The sequence below is a fragment of the Chiloscyllium plagiosum genome, chromosome 11, assembly GCF_004010195.1.
Source record: "Chiloscyllium plagiosum isolate BGI_BamShark_2017 chromosome 11, ASM401019v2, whole genome shotgun sequence".
Lineage (NCBI taxonomy): Eukaryota > Metazoa > Chordata > Chondrichthyes > Orectolobiformes > Hemiscylliidae > Chiloscyllium > Chiloscyllium plagiosum.
The window spans coordinates 37909720-37929628 of NC_057720.1; the positions used below are offsets into that span (position 1 = coordinate 37909720).

At 42.9% G+C, this 19909-nt stretch overlaps 2 protein-coding genes across 10 annotated transcripts in view; one reads left to right on the plus strand and one right to left on the minus strand.

Moving 5' to 3' along the window:
- The window catches only part of LOC122554307 (peroxiredoxin-1-like), a 64886-nt gene extending 56086 nt beyond the window's left edge, over positions 1-8800 (minus strand). For 2 of the 8 annotated variants that reach the window (XM_043699121.1, XM_043699117.1), the window contains exon 1: positions 8688-8800. The gene's annotated coding sequence lies outside the window, so the exon portion shown is untranslated. Of the gene's footprint in view, positions 1-7349; positions 7773-8070; positions 8419-8444; positions 8531-8687 lie in introns of those variants that run through there. The other 6 variants (XM_043699114.1, XM_043699118.1, XM_043699115.1 and 3 more) reach the window with 5 other exon arrangements.
- akr1a1b (aldo-keto reductase family 1, member A1b (aldehyde reductase)) overlaps positions 8580-19909 on the plus strand; it is a 35458-nt gene continuing 24128 nt past the window's right edge. The window contains exons 1-3 of one of the 2 annotated variants that reach the window (XM_043699112.1): positions 8580-8676; positions 8807-8968; positions 14295-14387. In XM_043699112.1, coding sequence (XP_043555047.1) covers positions 14301-14387 — 87 coding nt within the window. In that variant the 5' untranslated portion in view covers positions 8580-8676; positions 8807-8968; positions 14295-14300. The remainder of the gene's footprint in view (positions 8677-8806; positions 8969-14294; positions 14388-19909) is intronic. The other variant, XM_043699111.1, reaches the window with a different exon arrangement.

Sequence of the window (19909 nt, forward strand, 5' to 3'; positions counted from 1 at the left end):
CCCTGTAACCAACATGAAAAGAAATAAACATAACCAATGAAGTCAACCACATCATAATCTAATAAAAACACAGCAAACAGCCAAAAAAGTGCATAAAAGGAAACCCACACACCAGCACCCCCAGAGATAAACAAATCTCAATGCAAATATGGAAACACGATTCAATCACAACCTAAAATACAGTGCAAACATTATACACAAAACAGTACACTGCAAACCCAAAAGGAGCAGACTGTCCCAGAATCTAACTTCCCAAACCAGAACCTGCCTCCAATAGCAGGGTTCACTCCCGTCGGCAGGATACACACCCTGCACAGGAAGTCTCAGCTCCCCCATGAGGTCTGGCCCACTCACCGCCACAATCCACTCCAAGGGGCCTAGCCCCATACAACAAATCCAAATACTCAATGAGGTCAAGCCCACCATAGAAGGTTCAGTCCATTCACAAGAATCAAAACAGGACAGGTAAGAAGTTCAGTCCAAACAGCTGACTGTGGAACAAAGAATAAGTCCCACTGCCAAATTGTCTCTCTCACTCCCACATCTTCGCCAAAATCACAATACTGCTGGGTTACAACTAGCTAGCTAAAAGGCCAGTTCCCCAAGGAAAATGAATAATCCAAGCAGTGCCACTGCTTAAAAGGTCAGATCCTCAAGAAGGAAAAAAAAAACAGATCTGTTAAAAGAAAAAAAGGCCCCATCAAACCACTGGCAGTGGCCAGCCAACTCAACAGCCAGGGCAAACTGGCTGTGGTCAGCAAGCCTAAAGGCCAGCCAGCTCAAGAGCTTGTTCCGCACAACCAAATAAAACAATAAATCCTCCATAACACTGGCTACGGCAAGCCAGTTCAGTAAGTCGCCAGAACAGAGATTCTAAAAGCCCTGTTTTTTTAATTTTGTTAACCAATACAAATTACAAACAGTTAACATGAACAGTTGCATCCAAGAAACAGCAATTTACAGGGGAAAAGGGCAGCAAAGCCAGACTCCAAATCCCACCGTTCAACCAGTTTTCAGGGAAATGAGGACAAACCCCACTTTCAAGTCATTATTTCAATGAAATGAGAAGCAGTGCAGGTGTTGACTCCATAAAGGTCTGGCACATCCATAGAGAACCAGGCCCACCAACAGGGGCATAGTACATTGTCATGCTGCAGTTAACTCATAGGGGTTAACTCACCGCTCCCAAAGGCAGCAATTGCTCACCTTCCAGCACATACACGTGTTCAAGTCTTTACAGAGGCCTAGTCATCCACAAAGGACCAGGCCTACCCATACAGGAACAGCTCATCTTGAAAGATGCATTTTCTCACAAAGGCTCAGACCAAACACCAAAAAGATGAAAACACATTCAAAATAAAGAAAACCAGAGTGCAAGGGCTAAGCCCTGCCATAAAATCAACATAGTCCTTTTCTCAAAATAAGAGAAAAGAATAACACAGGCTGTAACCATCCAGTGAAACAACAGTTCCCTAATGAGAACTGAGTTACACCTAAAACACATTGACTGTGTAAATCAAGCAATTTAAAAATCAGTTTTCAATAAAAAGGAATACCAGTTAACAAATTGGCTATATAATTCAGCCAGTTCAGGAATCAGGTTCCCCAAAAAACAGAAACCAGCAACAGTACACACTGACTGTGGCCCAGCCAGCACAGAGTCAGTCCCCAGAACCGAGATTCTGAATCCACTTTTTTTTTAATTAACTAGTAAAAATTACAAACAATTAAGTCGTTTACAAGAAACAGCAACTCACAGGGGAAAGGGGCAGCAAAGCCAAACCCCACCAAACAATCAGTTCACAGGGAAACGAGGATGAACCTCAAATCCCAACTTACATTAAACAAGGAGGAAACAGTAAACGCAATAACATACAGACAATTTGATAAATCGAACAGTAAAACAGTGCATAGATCATAGACATCTCTGGCAACCCAGCAAATCAGCCGTCCCTCCCACCTTCCGGCCACTCAAAGGCAGCCCGCCCCTGCACCTCTTCCGGCTCTTAGTCCACCCTAACACACTTTCCGGCCATCTCAAGGACAGCCTGTTTCCCCAACTACCAGGTACGACCGCAACAAGGACAGCCCACCCACCTTCAGACTTCCCTAACTGCTGTATTGTGCCTTCCGACCACCTCTACGACAGCCTGCCACAGTACCTGCCTGAGGTGACAGCACTGAGGCGGCCTACCTGCCATCGAGCGCTCTGTCTGCCCCACATACCATCTGGCTCTCACCCACCTCGACATGTCATTTGGCCTGTGGACTGTCCTGATCTCTCTTCTGGCCACCTCCAGTATAGCCCATCCCTCTCCCTGCGACAATGGCGCACAGGGCAACCCACAAGCTTTCTGGATCTTGGCCTGCCCCTATGCACCTTCTGGTACTCTGTTGCTCCGACACACCTTCCAGCCATCTCTAGGACAGCGAGTCTAGATTACCTCCTCTTAGGACAACAATGCCAGAATGGCCTACCCACCTTCCGGCCTTGGGGGCAGCCTATCCACTTTCAGGTTCACAGGTCAGCTTACCCACCCTCTGGCTCTCAGAGTGACAGCTTTCAGGATGTCCTATGAGCCTCCCAATGAGGCCTGCCAGACCCAGAGACATGCAAGACGTTGCAGGTGATTAACTGACTCTTGTTGGTTGGGTTTATCATCAGAGTCCTTTACCATAAACAGTTCTCTTCAAAATGCAGAGTCCATTCCAAGGAAGTGTCCACTCCAGTATGCATTGTCAGAGATAGGGTCTACAACCACAAAGTCTACTCCGGTATGCAGAGAACACTCAAAAGCAGCAAATACACACTCCGCAGCGCGCGCACACACAGATGTTCAGTCTCCACAGAAGCCTGGCCCACCCATAGAGAGCCAGGCCCATTCAGAGGAACACCGTACATTGTGACAGTGCTGTTAACTCACAGGGGTTTGGTCCACTCCCGAAGGCAGAGTCCACTCCTGAACTCCAGGGCACAGCAAATGCTCACTTCCCAGCACACACAGGTGTTCAGTCTTTACAAAGGCCTAACCCATCAACAAAGGGGCAGGCCTACCCAAACGAACAGCTCATCTGGAAAGGTGCATTTTCTCACAAAGGCTCAGTCCAAACACCAAAAAGGTGAAAATACATTCAAAAGAAAAAAACAAAATCAATGCAAGGGCTTAGCCCTGCCACAAAATCAGCATAGTCCTTTTCTCAAATTAAAGGAGAAAAGAGTAACACGGGCTGCAACCAGTAAAACAACAGTGCCGTAGTGAGAACTGAAACACATTGACTGTGTTTCAGGCAGTTTATAATCAGTCCTCAATAAAGGAGGAACACCGAAATATAAGTATTACCACTGTGAGGCAGTAGTGTGGGGAAAAATAAAAAAAAACACAGGAGATTTAGAGTCCTGTTAGTGTGTACTGTTAACCTGAGACAATCAGGAATGCCCTGGCTGACCAATATAACCAGATTAGGCTCTCCTCAGTTTAGGGAACTAAAAACAATAATAAAAAAAGTTAACAAACTGGCTATATAATTCAGCTAGTTCAGGAATCAGGTTTCCCAAAAGCAGAAACCAGTGGCAGTACACGCTGACTGTGGCCCAGACAGTACAGAGTCAGTCCCCAGAACTGAGATTCCTTGTTTGGTCAGTCAGGGTTCCTATTAGCTCAGGCTAACAACCTGAAGAAACTTGTAGACAACAAGACCCACCTCACTCCATTCACTATTGAACATCTGCCCAAATTTGCTGCAACAGGGGCTTTAATGGCATCTGCTATTAAAACTACATTTGTACATTGCTATTAGTTTGGACTCTCAGCAATTGGCAAAGAAATGAGGGAGGGCATATGCAACCAGAGTAAAGAATAACATTGTTTCTCTTTAACAAATCAAATTGAGAGATTGAGAAAACAACAAAACCACAGAAAAGGAGACAAAAGAAAATTCATTACCAAATCAGGTACTGATTAAACAGCATTTAATAAAGAGAGAAAAGATACAGAAAAGAATTTCAACCATCTTCAACTGTTTCATCAAATGACTTCCCCAGCATCAAAAGTGGGAATGTCCATTGTCTCATGCTCCTCAGATACTGAAGCAGTCCACATGCAAATGCAGCAAGATCTGGAATATCCAAGCTTGAATATTCCAAGTCTGAGGAAGGGTCACTCAATCCACAACATTAACTCCAATTTCTCTCCACAAATGCTACCAGATCTGCTAAGCCTTTCCAAGAATTTCTGTTTGATGTGTATTATCCAAATTTTTTTTTGTTTTTACTTAATGCCCAGGCTTTGTCTGACAAGTCATAATTAACATTTGCACCGTGCAAGTGTGAGATGATAGCTATTTCCAACAAGAGAAAACTATCACTCCTTGACATGTTCAAGGGTACTTCCTTGCTGAATCCCACACTATCAACATTCTGGAAGAAAGTGAGGACCGCAGATGCTGGAGATCAGAATCGAAGAATGTGGTGCTGGAAAAGCAGAGTCGGTCAGGCAGCATCCGAGGAGCAGAAGAATCAATGTTTCAGCCTGACCAAAGACCAGAAATTGAATTGGACTAACCATATAAATACTGTGGCAATAAGAACAGGTCAGAGGCTAGAAATCCTGCAGAGTAGCAGCTCACCAAACTTCCCAAAGTTTATCTACCATCTATCAGGCACTAGTAAGGGCAGCAATAAGTTTCGACCAAAAGATGGACTTCAGAAATTCGCCAAGGCCTCTTAGACTGCACCTTCCAAATGCATGAGGAAGACAATATCAGGAAATACGTAGGCACACTCATACGTGCAAGTCCTCTTCCTAGCCACACACCATCCTGACTTGGAAATATACCATCATTCCTTCCCTGTCATTGGATCAAAATCCTGAAAATCCCTCAAACAGCATTGAGAGTGTAACTCCATTCAAATCGACTCCAGCAGTTCAAAAAGGCAGCTCAATTCCACCTGCTCAAGAGTAATAAGCGACAGGCATTAAATGCTGACCAGCCATTGAAGCACACCACCTCTGAATGAAATTTTTAAGAACTGCAGGAAACAGATTTTTCAGATGGAATTCTGGCTCCTGCAGGCAGTCCAAACAGATTTTGGTGCCTGAGAGTTCTAGGTGACACATCAAGATGGAGGTGGGATTACATTTCAAACAGGCCAAGAAAAATCATCCCTGCCTGTTTGGGTATTGCAACAGTCACAGGCTTCCCTTTACAGAGGTTCCCCGCACATAATTGTGTCTTAAGTGCAAAATCCATTTTTAAAATTTTACACTTAACAGTTCACTTTGACATCCCCTCTCCCTTACCTCACTTCCACTGTAACATGTTGCTTCTTTAAATTCAAAGGCCCTCAATTGGCCTGATAAGAGTCTACCCACTATCCTTAGATGGATGGAAACTTTGGCCTCTGACTATTAACTACTCCAGTTGGACAATCACAATAGGTTAATGCTTCCTATAAACAATCAAGCTTTCTGACTTACATCTCAACAGCATGGCAGGGTTAAGAAGTCCATAAAGAAAATCCTGCACTTCATTTCAGACCTCTTCAGCTATGCTGGGAGCAGGGGGACCTCCTCCTCATCGAACTCTCTCGAGGTTGTCCCCATCATTCCGTAACTGTTGCTGCTCACCAATACTTTTGGGTTTCCCTACATGTAGATCCCTCTGCCTCACCACTTAACAGGGTGCCAATGATGAATTCGTAACTGGGCCACATACAGCAACTGAAAGCAGTCTTGGAAGGACTGTTCTCCTCAGAGGCATTTTGTACAGCAAACTCTTACTGTAAGTTTGCTCACTGAGCTGGCAGATTTGATATCAGACATTTTGTCACCATGCTAGGTAACATCATCAGTGAGCCTCTCATGAAACACTGTGCTCTGTCCCACTTGCTATTGGTGTGTCTTGGTGGGTGATATCACTTTTTGAGAGGTTGGTAAATGGGGTCCAAATTGATATATTTGTTAATGGAGTTCCAGTTTGAATGGCAGGGCTCGAGGAATTCCTTTGCATGTTTTTGTTTAGCTGGTTCCAGGATGGATGTATTGCCCCAGTCAAACTGGTGCCCCTCTTTGTCTATGTGTATGGATACTAATGATAGTTGGTCATGTCTTTTGGTGGCTGAACATCAGGGTAGCCCACAAACCAACCACCACACAACAGCTCCTGATGAATTTAAAAGGATCCCATGCCAACAACCATCAGAACAAACATCATTTACAAAATACCCTGCAAGGACTGCAACAAACATTTCATTGGACAGACAGGCAGGAAACTAACCGCCAGGATTCATAAGCACCAGCTCGCCACCAAAAGACAACCAACTATCCATACACACAGACAAAAAGGGACAGCAGTTTGACTGGGACATTACATCCATCCTGGAACAGGCTAAACAGAGACATGCACGAGAATTCCTAGAGCCCTGCCATTCAAACCAGAACTCCATTAACAAACATATAATTTTGGAAATTTACCAAACTCACCAAAAAAGAACCGGAAGCGACATCACCCATCACAACAGATCAAGACATAAATTGCAAGTGGGACAGAACACCAGCGTTTCCTCCGAGGCTCACTGATGATGCTGCCTCGCATGGTGACAAAACATCTGAGAATAAATCTACCAGTTCAGCGAGCAAACTTACAACCTGAGCTACAGATCTACTCCAAAATCGCAAACTCTTACTGTCCAGGACCCAAATGAAATATCAAAAGGATAAAAATTAAATTGACAAGTACTAAGTGGACATTTGCAGGTAACAGTTCTAAGAATGTAACTTGAAATGTGCAGCTTTGCAAGTTTATTGACAATGTAAGGATGAGTAACATGCAGACACTAAGTACTATCCTCTCCACCCAGATTATTATTGCTAGAGTTACTGACCTCCAAAGTTTTTAACTGCTTGAATTAAAGCAATAATTTTGGTAACTCTTTTTTCCATACTGGGTATAGTTTCAGCATTATGACTTTCTTGGAGAGGAGAGCATTACAGATTGAATAGAAGAACTTAAGTGGGGGCAAGTTGGGTTCATGCACATAGTATGTGGTGGGAACTTGGAAAGAAACAAAGTGGAACAAGGAGGAGAATATGATGAATGGCAAGTAAAATGTGAACTTTAAAAGGAATATTAGTGCTTATATGATAGCAGAGTTTGAAAAGATATTCCTGTCCACGTGTGATAGGAAGAGAGGAAAGGAAAGGTTAGTGCATATAACATGGGAAGATTGTAGTGTGCCATTATGACTGAATTTTGAAGAGTGTGACGAAGGGATGATAATTGTTGAATGGTGGGAAAAGGAAGAGTTTTCAGGTGCTCTTTAAGGTTAGGAAGTGAAGAGCTGTACTTACTCCCTTATCTTGTTGCCATTGAGCCTCTGTGTGAGTAACTGATCTATCACGTATCCTGCCAGTGACTCTCAGGATGCTCCTGAGAATATTATCTCCCTTAAACCACCAGACAAGAGCGGTGTAGGAGGTTTTTTTAATCTGGCACAAAACCTTCTTCCACAGCTGCTCAAGGGAGAAACCAAAGGAGAGAGTGCACCCTCAGTATAAATAGGCAGTGGAGTCTTATCAGAATTATGTGCATCCAATGAAGGGGCTGATTCTTAAAGTGATCATGACCAGAGCCAGTTAGTCAAATAGAAATAATGTCCAGGCACTTGAGCTTCTCAAAAAATGTCCATAAGCCTTCCCATTCAACCAATCAATGCCCTGATCAGACTAAACAAGGAAACGTTTTGGTTTCTCTCCCAGAAAGTTCAGGCATCCACAATTGGTTTTGACCTATAACTTCATCTGATGGGAAAGTCATAGCAACTTTCCCACTCAAGCCTGTGTTAAGATCACATGACACCAATTAGAAACAATTTAAAATCATTATTCACCCTTAGTTACTGATAGGGTGGCTTCTATCATCAGTGATTAATGAATGACTATCAACACAGCAGCAAGTCATGCATCGTGGATGAAATACCAAAGCAAAAGAAACAAGCACGGATGATTCGGCCCATCCAGTCGGTGCTTGTGCATTGAGCTCCATCGAGACTTCTTTCCCCTTCCCACTCACCTCGTTAGGAGGTCCTTCTAACCCTTTCTTTTTCATGTGTGTATGCAGATTCCCCTCAAACATTCTTTTGTTATTCGCTTCGACCATTTCCCCATCCTCATCCTCACCAGTGAATAATCAGTGATTATAGTTAGCGGTTGGGAAGAGCTAATGATTCGGACCAGTGCTTAATAATTAGAGAGCAGGGCCAGTCTTCTTAAGAGATTATACACCATTTTGTGGCAAGTCAACAGCACAAAGTTTTCTTTAAATGACGCCAATGCTACGAAGGAGTGCGCTTTCTGTTTTTAAATAAAAGAATAGCTGTTTTTCTATGTAATCTGCGCCGGGAGGTTAGATGTTACCTGCCGTTATTAACAACCGCCCTTACTCACCGTCTCGCGCCCAATTGTAAACCGTTGGACCCGCGCAAACACCGCGTGCCTCCGGCACCCCTCCCAACGCATGCGCACTCCGTCACCCGACCGCGCGCGTCCGCTGCCTCCCGCCACCCCCTCCCAACGCATGCGCACTCCGTCACCCGACCGCGCGCGTCCGCTGCCTCCCTTCACGAAAGACGAGCCGAACGCGTATGCGCTATCTTCCAACACAGGCGAAACAGTTAAGGTCAAACATACTTAATAACGTTTGCTTGCTGACTCTTTCGTGTCCTGACCAATATTTGAAAAAAAAACTTTCGACCCTTTAAAATATATGAACAAGCGATATGTATGTAATTTTGAAATGTTATTCTCAGACTACAAAATCACGAGACGGTGGCACGTGACCCGTTTTCCGGAAGCAGTCGGCTTGTCCTGTGACTGGAGGTACCTGGTGTTTTGCAGTACAGGTACATTTTAAAGTTTAATAGTCACAGTGGTTCTGGAGGAAATTGGGGAAAAATATCAGCTTGGTCAAAGTAGGTATTTGTGGTAGGGAGTGATGGGATGTCATAACGACTTCTTAACTGTATGTATATCTTGCAATTCGAAATAATCGTGATCAATCACTCTGTTGCCCGCAGTCGGTATGTTGGTCAGCGTATTATGTTCAAGTAATTTGTCACAGTATTATTTTATTAGTGATGTTTTAGCGATTGGTGGACGTTTTGAATTGAGGATCAAGGAAATTCCCTTCAGAATTGATCGAAGTTGTTGGATCATAACGCGAAGTATTTCATTTGAAATCAGGATCAAATTAGATGTATCAGGTGATCTTTCTTTTTTTAAGATGCAGATGCTGAAAATCAGACAACTTGCACTTGGATAGATCCTTTAAACTAGTCAAAATATTCACAGATCCTTTGCAATAATGAAGACTAAAAAAATTAGACATTCTTTCATATGCTCAGTGCAAAATCGTTGTATTTTGATTAGATTCCCGACTTGTTTTTATCCAATATGGAAACAGGCCCTCCTGCCCAACAAGTCCATACCGACCTTCCGAAGAGTAACCCACCCAGACCCATTCCCCGACCCAATATTCACGGCTGACACTATGGTCAATTTAGGAGAAAGTGAGGACTGGAGATTAGAGCTGAAAGCACTATGGCCAATTTAGCATAGCCAATTCACCTGACCTGCATATCTTTTGGATTGTGGGAGGACCCGGATCACGCAGATATGGGGAGAATGTGCAAACTCTGCACTGACAGTTGTTCAAGGCTGCAATCAAACCTGGGTCCCTGGTGTTGTGAGGCAGCAGTGCTAATCACTGAGCCACCATGCCACCACCACTCTGCCCCCCCCTGATTTTCTTCCTATTGATCATGTTTGGATAATGCTAAAGAAAGGCCATATTTTACTGCAGTGTGGTCCTGACCACAGTGTAGTTTTGATTTGTTATTTCCTCCATCTGATTTTTATTAAGTTCGGCCATTTTTAGAGTTCAGTAAATCTGATCAATATCATACACCGTAAAATTAATCATATCTGAGTTGTCATAACTCACTGGGATAGTGTGCTTGAAATTGAGCCCTCCTATTCAAAGTTTGTGAGAAGATTTGTAGCTCGGGTGCTCGTTGTTGTGGTTCTGTTTACCGAGCTGGGAATTGGTGTTGCAGACGTTTCGTCCCCTGTCTAGGTGACATCCTCAGTGCTTGGGAGCCTCCTGTGAAGCGCTTCTGTGATGTTTCCTCCAGCATTTATAGTGATTTGTATTTGCCCCTTCCGGTTGTCAGTTCCAGTTGTCCACTGCAGTGGGCGGTATATTGGGTCCAGTAGTAGTGTTGTCCCAGTCAAGCAACATGAGTTCGACTGGGACAACACTACTATTAAAGGACAAGCCAAACAGAGAACAGCCAGGGAATTCCTAGAGGCATGGCATTCATCCACAGATTCAATCAATAAGCACATCGACCTGGACCCAATATACCGTCCACTGCAGCAGACAGCTGGAACTGACAACCAGAAGGGGCAAATACAAATCACTATAAATGCTGGAGGAAACATCACAGAAGCGCTTCACAGGAGGCTCCCAAGCACTGAGAATGTCACCTCGACAGGGGACGAAACGTCTCCAACACAAATTCCCAGCCCGGCAAACAGAACCACGACAATGAGCCCTACTATTTCTGGACAAGTCATAAAAGGTTTTCTTTCCAGACCCAGGATGATAGAAAGATAGAAAGCAAGGACCAGGTTTCGGTACTTAATAAATCACTTTTTAAAATAGATCCATAGACTCTAGCTATGGGTAAATGATTTTACTAAATTCAACAAATCAGTACATTAGCTTTGAATAAAATTAAAAATGATAGAGAGTCCAACTTTTTCTTCTGTGCTGCTACAGCATGCCATTGCCAGAGACTACTCCAGGCTTCCTAGTCTGGGCCATTCCATTGCCAGAGTCCTGTTGTGGGCTATGCCAGCCTGTGCCATTTTGCTGGCAGGGGCATAGTCCACACGGAAGCTCAACTCCCACATCAGGATTCACAGGCTGACCGACTGTCTCTGAAGCTTTTCTGCCTCTGAAGACTCCTCCACTGCTCCTGAGCCCATCAGGTAGGTTTCAAAAAAGAAAAAGAAAAATGCAGATGAAGAAGACAAGTCCGGGCAGAGGAGCCTGAATGCCTACTCCGGTGCTGCAATTTTGCTTCAAATTTAGGTTGGTTCTTACTTGGTCTGAAGGTTTTTCTTTTGATTGTCCTTTTTCCTGAATGTTTCAGCTGGTTTGCAAGAGCAGAGGTCTCTGACTCCTCCGATTCAAAGTCTTAACTTGTAACATCTGCTGAAGGAAAGATATGCAGGTTTTCTTTAGGTTTAAAGTGGCTTACTGCAGAGAATGAAAGAAGTTTTTTTTTTATTGCTGCAGACCTGTTTTTTCTTCTGGTGTAAGTAGCTTCTCTCTATCTTGCTCATAGTCCAAACTGATCAGTTACAAGACAACCAATCAGAGAACACCTCTGGGACACCCAGACCAACCAACCCAACCACCCTGTGGCTCAACACTTCAACTCCCTCTCCCACTCCACCAAGGACATGCAGGTCTTTGGACTCCTCCATCGCCAGACCATAGCAACACGACGGCTGGAGGAAGAGCACCTCATCTTCTGCCTAGGAACCCTCCAACCACAAGGGATGAACTCAGATTTCTCCAGTTTCCTCATTTCTTCTCCCCCCACCTTGTCTCAGTCCCAACCCTCGAACTCAGCACCGCCTTCCTAACCTGCAATCTTATTCCTGACCTCTCCGCCCCCATCCCCACTCCAGCCTATCACCCTCACCTTAACCTCCTTCTACCTATTGCATTTCCAACGCCCCTCTCCCAAGTCCCTCCTTACCTTTTATCTTAGCCTGCTTGACACACTTTCCTCATTCCTGAAGAAGGGCTCATGCCCGAAACATCGATTCTCCTGCTCCTTGGATGCTGCCTGACCTGCGCTTTTCCAGCAACACATTTTTAGCTCCAATCATAGTTGTTGGCAGGCAAACAATAATTGATCATTTGACCACATCAATCAGCCTCACTTGTGAACAGTGTCTTGACTCCAGTTCATCTGCATATTACTGAAGCCCACAAACCGATTCACATAAGGTATCAATTATTTGCTTTCAAAACATGTAGCCATGGAAATTACTAGTTTTCAATGTAGTTCTTTCTCACTCCAGTCTACAGTTTTAAAAAGCATAAATATAAAAAGACAGTGGTCTTAACAGAATTTAAATATCTGAGGGAAGCCTCGAGATATTCATGTTGATTCCCTGTCATTTCACCAAAAGGATGAGGTGACCACCTAAACTGCTGTGATAGTTGCAGAAAGCAGCTTTATAAATGATAAGCTGGTAAGTTAACTGAGGCAGTTTTTTTAAAAAATCTGAAATTTGCTAGATGTTAACACTTCCATGTCCTCAATATAATATCTTGTGCATGGAATCTGAGTAGAAAGTGAGGTCTGCAGATGCTGGAGATCAGAGATGGAAATGTGTTGCTGGAAAAGCGCAGCAGGTCAGGCAGCATCTAGGGAACAGGAGAATCGACGTTTCGGGCATTAGCCCTTCTTCAGGAATGAGGAAAGTGTGTCAAGCAGGCTAAGATAAAAGGTAAGGAGGGACTTGGGGGAGGGGCGTTGGAAATGCAATAGAATCTGAGTACGAGAGTTAGAAATGTCTTGTCGTGTATTTGCAAGTAATGCGATCCAATTTTGAAGGGGTAGCATGTGAGAGATTTTACTCCTGTTTTAATGCCAAGCTAATCTTCCAAAAATGCTGCAAGGTGCTATGATGTGCTAAAACTTAATAAAAGCCAAACTACTTTTATGGAACAAACTTGTGGAATCTTGTCCACATTTCGAAACAAAGATTATTGATACAACAAAGGTGAATATCATGGATTTATTGGCAGTCCGTTAATCCATATACAACACCAACTGCATAATCCAGGCTTCCCAAAGTAGAGTGCAGTTCTGCTTTCCTCATTCCGGATTTGATCCTTCAGTTGACACTAAACATGGTTTTATGCCATTAGAGGTCATGGTTACAGTTATCATCAAAGAGAATACCTCCTGAACCTCATTAGCTCAATTTATGGTAGTTCTGATAGTGTGAATTCACCAGTTATTGAGTGCCAGCTGAAATTACCACCCTACTATACAGTGTGATTAGCTATGATTTTTTGAAAAACTAAAACTGTGTATTTATTTTACCATCCATTAATGTTAAGTGTAGTTGTTAAATTCCTCCTTTTTTAGCTTGCGTCTCGCAGCTTCTCAACATCTTTGCTCTGCTCTGTACTCCTCTCAAAATCTGGACCTTGAGGACGTATTCCCCAATCAACTGAGCTGATGGCCTCACAGTATTTTCACTGGACTAATAATTCACAGACCCAAATTAATGCTCTCGTGACATGCTCATAGGATGGAATCCCACCATGACTGATTCCATTGACTTAATAAATATGGAATAATTGAAAAGACCAGTACAATGGAAACCATTGTTAATTGTCATAAAAACAAGCATACTTTCACTGATTTCCTTCACTGAAGGAAAATTTGCCATCCTAACTTGGTTTGTCTACGTATCACTCTCGACTTGAAGCAATATGGTTAACTCTTAACTGCCCTCTGAAATGACATAACAAGCCACTCAGTTCAAAGTCTACTAGGAATGGGGCAGAAGCACTGACCTTGCTGATGATGCTCAGATTCCATGAAAGAAAGATGGGGGAGAACAAAACAGCTAGCACTTCCCTCGCAAGCTGAACTCAGAGGCTGATTTCCCATTAGCCCAATGCACTGCAGGAATCTGGATTTTGTTTTTTGTTACTTCCCATTCCCTCCAAGAAATTTGGGCATAAATGTGATTAGGAATTGAAATGAGCTTTTACATTTACTGGTGCCAACAGTAATTTCTATTTATTTTAATTGTCAAAATTTGTAAAACCAATTGAATACTAATTTGTAGCCAAGACCTTTTAACTAGCACTGAGAGTTGTCTTGGAAATGACACACAAATAAATAATCGGTATGTTTCCTTTCAGTTATAGTGTACCATATTGTCCTAGCTACTATTCTGAGGAAGGGTCACAGGACTCTGTGTTAACTTTGCCTCCTCACTGATGATGCCAGACCTTCTGAGTTTCTTCAGTAATTTATGTTTTGGTTCAGATTTGTTTTTTGGTGCAGTTTAGGTATCTGTCAACCAATTTCATGTTCTCTAATTATTCAAGAAGAAATAAATGGCCTTGAACTATGAAGTCACAGATTTGTACAGTGGTTCTCATGTTATAAAATATTTTTGTTTCTTTAGATTAAAATGGCCACTTCTGATTACGTTTTGCTCCATACTGGACAGAAGATGCCTCTTATTGGGTTGGGGACATGGAAAAGCGCACCTGGTGAGGTAACCTGAATACGCTGGCACAGATTAAAAACTTGATTGCTTTCTTTTGTGGTACCAGTTGTTTTTTGGTTTTCCTAATGAATTGATGGCTTGAATTTGGTCATGTAAATTTGGTCATGTAGTTTTTCCATTCTGACAGTGTACTGTAATCCTATTTTTCTCCATTTGCTACCATTGCCTTCTCTTCCAGTGGTATTCATGGGACCATCCACTCATCAAACCAAGTTTATTAGTGCGTATTTGAGAGGAGTGTTGATGTGTTCATAAATTAGTATATTAAAGATTGAGATTGAGATTGACCTTAAGCTCATCTGGAATCTAGGTAAGCAAGTTGCCAGCAAGGCTAAAATGATATCAAATGGATTTTGTTTTTAACCTCCTGCCATGGTTAGGGTGTTTTAATGATGCACTTACTTTTGCACACAATTTCTTCCCTATCTTATTCTGCTTTCTTATAAACAAGTTTCATGTTTCCATTGACTAGAAACTGTCACTCAGTGATTTTATGCTGCAAGATCTTGTAACTTACAGATTCTCAGTCATAGTTCACAAGTAACTTCTGCACATTGCTTGACTACAAATTATTTTGAATGCTAGAAATAACAATGTTGCCCTCAAGTTATTTTAGGCTCCAAAAGTTGATTTACTTTGTATGTTTGTAATCTTTTAATAAATTAGTCACCTAACAACAGCTGCAAAAATTGCCTGGACTGGATTAAATTTCTGGTCTTTTCAAGCTGTACGGCATGTATTGAATGTTGTGTTCTCCATCATCTCTTTATTCTCTCCTCTTCCACAGTGCTGAACAAAGAGACCTTGGAATGCAGGTTCATACCTCCTTGAAAGTGGAGTCGCAGGTAGATAGGATAGTGAAGAAGGTGTTTGGTATGCTTTCCTTTATTGGTCAGAGTATTGAGTACAGGAGTTGGGAGGTTATGTTGCGGCTGTACAGGACATTGCTTAGGCCACTGTTGGAATATTGTGTGCAATTCTGGTCTCCTTCTTCTTATCTGAAAGATGTTGTGAAACTTGAAAGGGTTCAGAAAAGATTTACAAGGATGTTGCCAGGATTGAAGGATCTAAGCTATAGGGAGAGGCTGAACAGGCTGGGGCTGTTTTCTCCGGAGCGTCGGAGGCTGAGGGGTGACCTTATAGAGGTTTACAAAATTATGAGGGGCATGGATAGGGTGAATAGGCAAAGTCTTTTCCCTGGGGTTGGGGAGTCCAGAACTAGAGGGCATAGGTTTCGGGTGAGAGGGGAAAGATATAAAGAGACCTAAGGGGCAACCTTTCACAGAGGGTGATAAGTGTATGGATTGAGCTTCCAGAGGAAGTGGTGGAGACTGGTACAATTGCAACATTTACAAGGCATTTGGATAGGTATATGAATAGGAAGGGTTTGGAGGGATGTGGGCCGGGTGCTGGTAGGTGGGACTAGATTGGGTTGGGATATCTGGTCGGCATGGACGGGTTGGACTGAAAGGTCTGTTTCCATGCTGTACATCTCTATGACTCTTTAAGTGTCATTTTGTCACTATTTGCATGATACTGATGAATTTAATACAGTCAAAGTTCAGATCTTGTATCCTCAGTTGCAACTTAATTAAATTTTGAACACAATTATGGCCCAGAACGGCATTGTTATTTTCTAGTGATTTTGGTCATTTTAACCCATTAAATCAGTGGGAATGCTAAGAGCAAAACATTTTCAGTAGCTAAAAAAACACACTGTTCAGCCCATAATAGATTAGGTGCAATCAGTTAACACTCTGCTTATATTAATTTGAGAATATGGGAGATTCCATAAATATACAGCTCTTCAACTCACTTGTGAATTTTCTTAGCTGCCAAGAAATTTCCAGTAATGCAATTCTAGCCTGCTATCCATCAGTTAACATGTCTTTCACCCAATGCACAATTTCAACTTGACTTCCCTAGATAAACTGTTTCAGTCCAGCTACAATACTGGCATCTAGCCAGCAGTGTGAAAAAAAAACTGCTGAAGTATGTCCTATCAACAGCAAGCAGGGCAAATGTTATTTGATCAGTCTTTTGATCAGCACACTGTCAGTGTGCTGATGAGCACCACTACTAGTTACTGATGTTTAGTTTCTGCTACACGGAGGCCATTCAACATTTGACCAAGTGTGGCAACAAGGAAGCACTGATAAAATAAAAGTCAACAGGATTTGGGGGGAACACTGAATTGGTTTGACTTCTACCCAGTATCAAGGAAGATAGTTGTGCTTGATGGACTAAGGAACTCTTCAGTTGTGTCTTCAGCCCAGCTATCTGCAGCTGCTTCATTGATGACCTTTCTTCCATCATAACACAAGAATTGGGGATGTTTGATGTTTGGCACTAAAAACTGTATTCACAACAGCTCAGCTATTGAAGCAGTCTTTTCATTTGCAAAAATACCTGGACAGCATGCAGACGTGTTCCCAAATGGCAAGTAACAGTCAGGCTGCACAATACAGACAATGCACATCTCCAGCAAGAAGAATCTAGCCAACACTCTCCTTGGTATTCTAAACATTTTCACTGAATCTGTCAGTATCTTGATGGCTGCCATTGACCAGATGCTGAACCTAACTAGTCTTTTAAATACTATAGTTACAGAACAGATCAAAGACTAGGAATTCTGGTGAGTAATCTCCTCTTGACTCTCTAGTGCCAAGCTACCATCGAGAAGGTCTAAATCGAGCGTGTGATAGAATACTCTTTACTTACCTGGATGGGTGCAGTTCCAACAATACCAGGGAAACTCTGGCATCGAGGGAAAATACCCCATCCACCATGTTTAAACATTTAATCCCTCTTCTACTAATGTACTGTGGCTACAATATGGCACTGCACTTACACATCAAGCTGCCTTTGATAACACCCCTTCCTAACCTGCAATCATCTTCCTGACCTCTCCGCCCCCCACCCCACTCCGGCCTATCACCCTCACCTTAACCTCCCTCCAACTATCGCATTTCCAAAGCCCCTCCCCAAAGTCCCTCCTCCCTACCTTTTATCTTAGCCTGCTGGACACACTTTCCTCATTCCTGAAGAAGGGCTTATGCCCGAAATGTCGATTCTCCTGTTCCTTGGATGCTGCTTGACCTGCTGCGCTTTTCCAGCAACACATTTTCAACACCCTCTGAATCCACAACCATTATCGTCTAGAAGGTGAGGATAGTAGGTGCATGAGAATACTGACACCTAGACATTCCCATTTTCAAGCTATGGACTGTCCTAATTTATAAGTGTTTTCTAGTTCCCTTGCAAACACTGGATTCCACATCTCGGCATTTTAAACAATGAAAGTATGCCTGAGCATAGTGCTTCAATCTGTTTCTGGACTCTCATTATCTACTTCAAACTGCTTCTCATCTTTGTACAAAAAGAGACAGGTTTAACTTATGGGATTATGATTCTTTGTACTGCCCAGGTCAGAAACAGATAAAAATTGTTTTTGATGAATTATAATATTTTTAGAAACCAGTACAGTCAGCTGATTTAACAATTCCTTCCACATGAAATCAACAGGTACCTAAAACACTTCAATGCATATTTACTATTTAAGCTTTCAATCATTTTACAAATACTTAAATCTGATTTATGTACAACTGACAGACTTTGTTTGACCATATTTGCCAAATGAAATACTGAGCAGTTTGAAGTTGAAGCAAATTCCATTTTTCATTTAATTTCTGTACTGTAGGATCTATTGTGTTTTCACAAGCTGATAAAACAACCACTGTTAGTGTTCGTGCTTCGTTCTCCTAAATGTATTAGAAATCATCGTGAGCAGGAGTTGCGAAGAACAGACTTTCTCTTTCCTTATTGTGCAAAGGAATGACGGGAGCTTGAAATACTACCTTCCCACCATATTTTCAGTAAAGTTTGAATATATACTGAGAAATACTGGGACTGCTTAAGAGTTTTTCATGGGATGGATGGGGAGAACATCTATGACAGCAACTGGTGGAGAAAATTCTTAAAATCCTAGTTATTATAGGAAGGCTCGTCATCACAGACGGCTGAACTGAAATGATATATTGAAGAATATATCATTTCAATTGCATGACACTGTAATCTTTTGCGATAAATTGTGCCTTATGGTCTTACTCCACAACTACCTGATGAAGGAGCAGCACTCTGAAAGCAAGTGCTTCCAAATAAACCTATCGGATTATAACCTGGTGTTGTGTCCAACAGCGGTTCCTCCACATCATGGCTACCATCTGTATGTGTAGGAAGTGTTGCAGTGTCCATAGATGCAACACTTTCTTATTACAAAACGTAAGTAAAATTATTGAGTTTTCATGCCCAATTTAGAGAATTGAATCTATATTAAAATACAGTTGTATGGTTCTGAGGCAGACCCGACATCAAAGCTGCAAATGTAACTAAAATCAAAGCTTAAAGTCTAAAGAGAAGAGAAACTAAACTATTGGCACCCAAAGATAATTGGGAACAAACTGAAGTTGGATGAAATAAAAGGATAGCTGTGCAGTAGCAATTGTTGAGTCCATTGGGACAAACAGACAAGTGAAAGAAGACACAAACAGTGGGAGTGGTTAGTTCCATAAACTGAATAAGCAAAGGGAATAAGTGTTACAGCTGTTTCTGTCACTTGAAGCTAAGTGGTACATCTGCCCCATCCAAGGCATGAGGGAGGTGTGTCAAGCAAGCTAAGATAAAAGGTAGGGAGGAGGGATTTGGGGGAGGAGTATTAGGAATGCGATAGGTGGAAGGAGGTTAAGGTGAGGGTGATAGGCCGGAGTGGGGGTGGGGGCGGAGAGGTCGGGAAGAAGATTGCAAGTCAAGAAGGTGGTGCTCAGTCCTTTTCCTCCGCTACATTGATGACTCTATCGGTGCTACCTCGTGCTCCCACGAGGAGGTTGAACAGTTCATACACTTTACTAACACCTTCCACCCCGACCTCACATTTACCTGGACCGTCTCAGAGTCCTCCCTCCCCTTCCTAGACCCCTCCATTTCTATCTCGGGCAACCGACTCAACACGAACATTTACTATAAATCGATGACTCCCACAGCTACCTAGATTACACCTCCTCCCACCCTGTCCCCCGGAAAAACACCATCCCATATTCCCAATTCCTTCACCACCGCTGCATCTGCTCCCAGGAGGACCAGTTCCAATACCGAACAACCCAGATGGGCCGCCTCCTTCAAAGACCGCAATTTCCCCTCAGACATGGTTGACCATGCTCTCCACCGCATCCCCTCCACTTCCCGCTCCTCCGCCCTTGAACCCTGCCCCTCCAATCGCCACCAGGACAGAACCCCACTGGTCCTCACCTACCACCCCACCAACCTCTATATACATCGTATCATCCTTCGTCATTTCTGCCACCTCCAAACAGGCCCCACCACCAAGGATATATTTTCCTCCCCTCCTCTATCAGCCTTCCAGAAAGCTCACTCCCTCCGCGACTCCCTCGTCAGGTCCACACCCCCCACCAACCCAACCTCCACTCCCGGCATCTTCCCCTGCAACTGCAAGA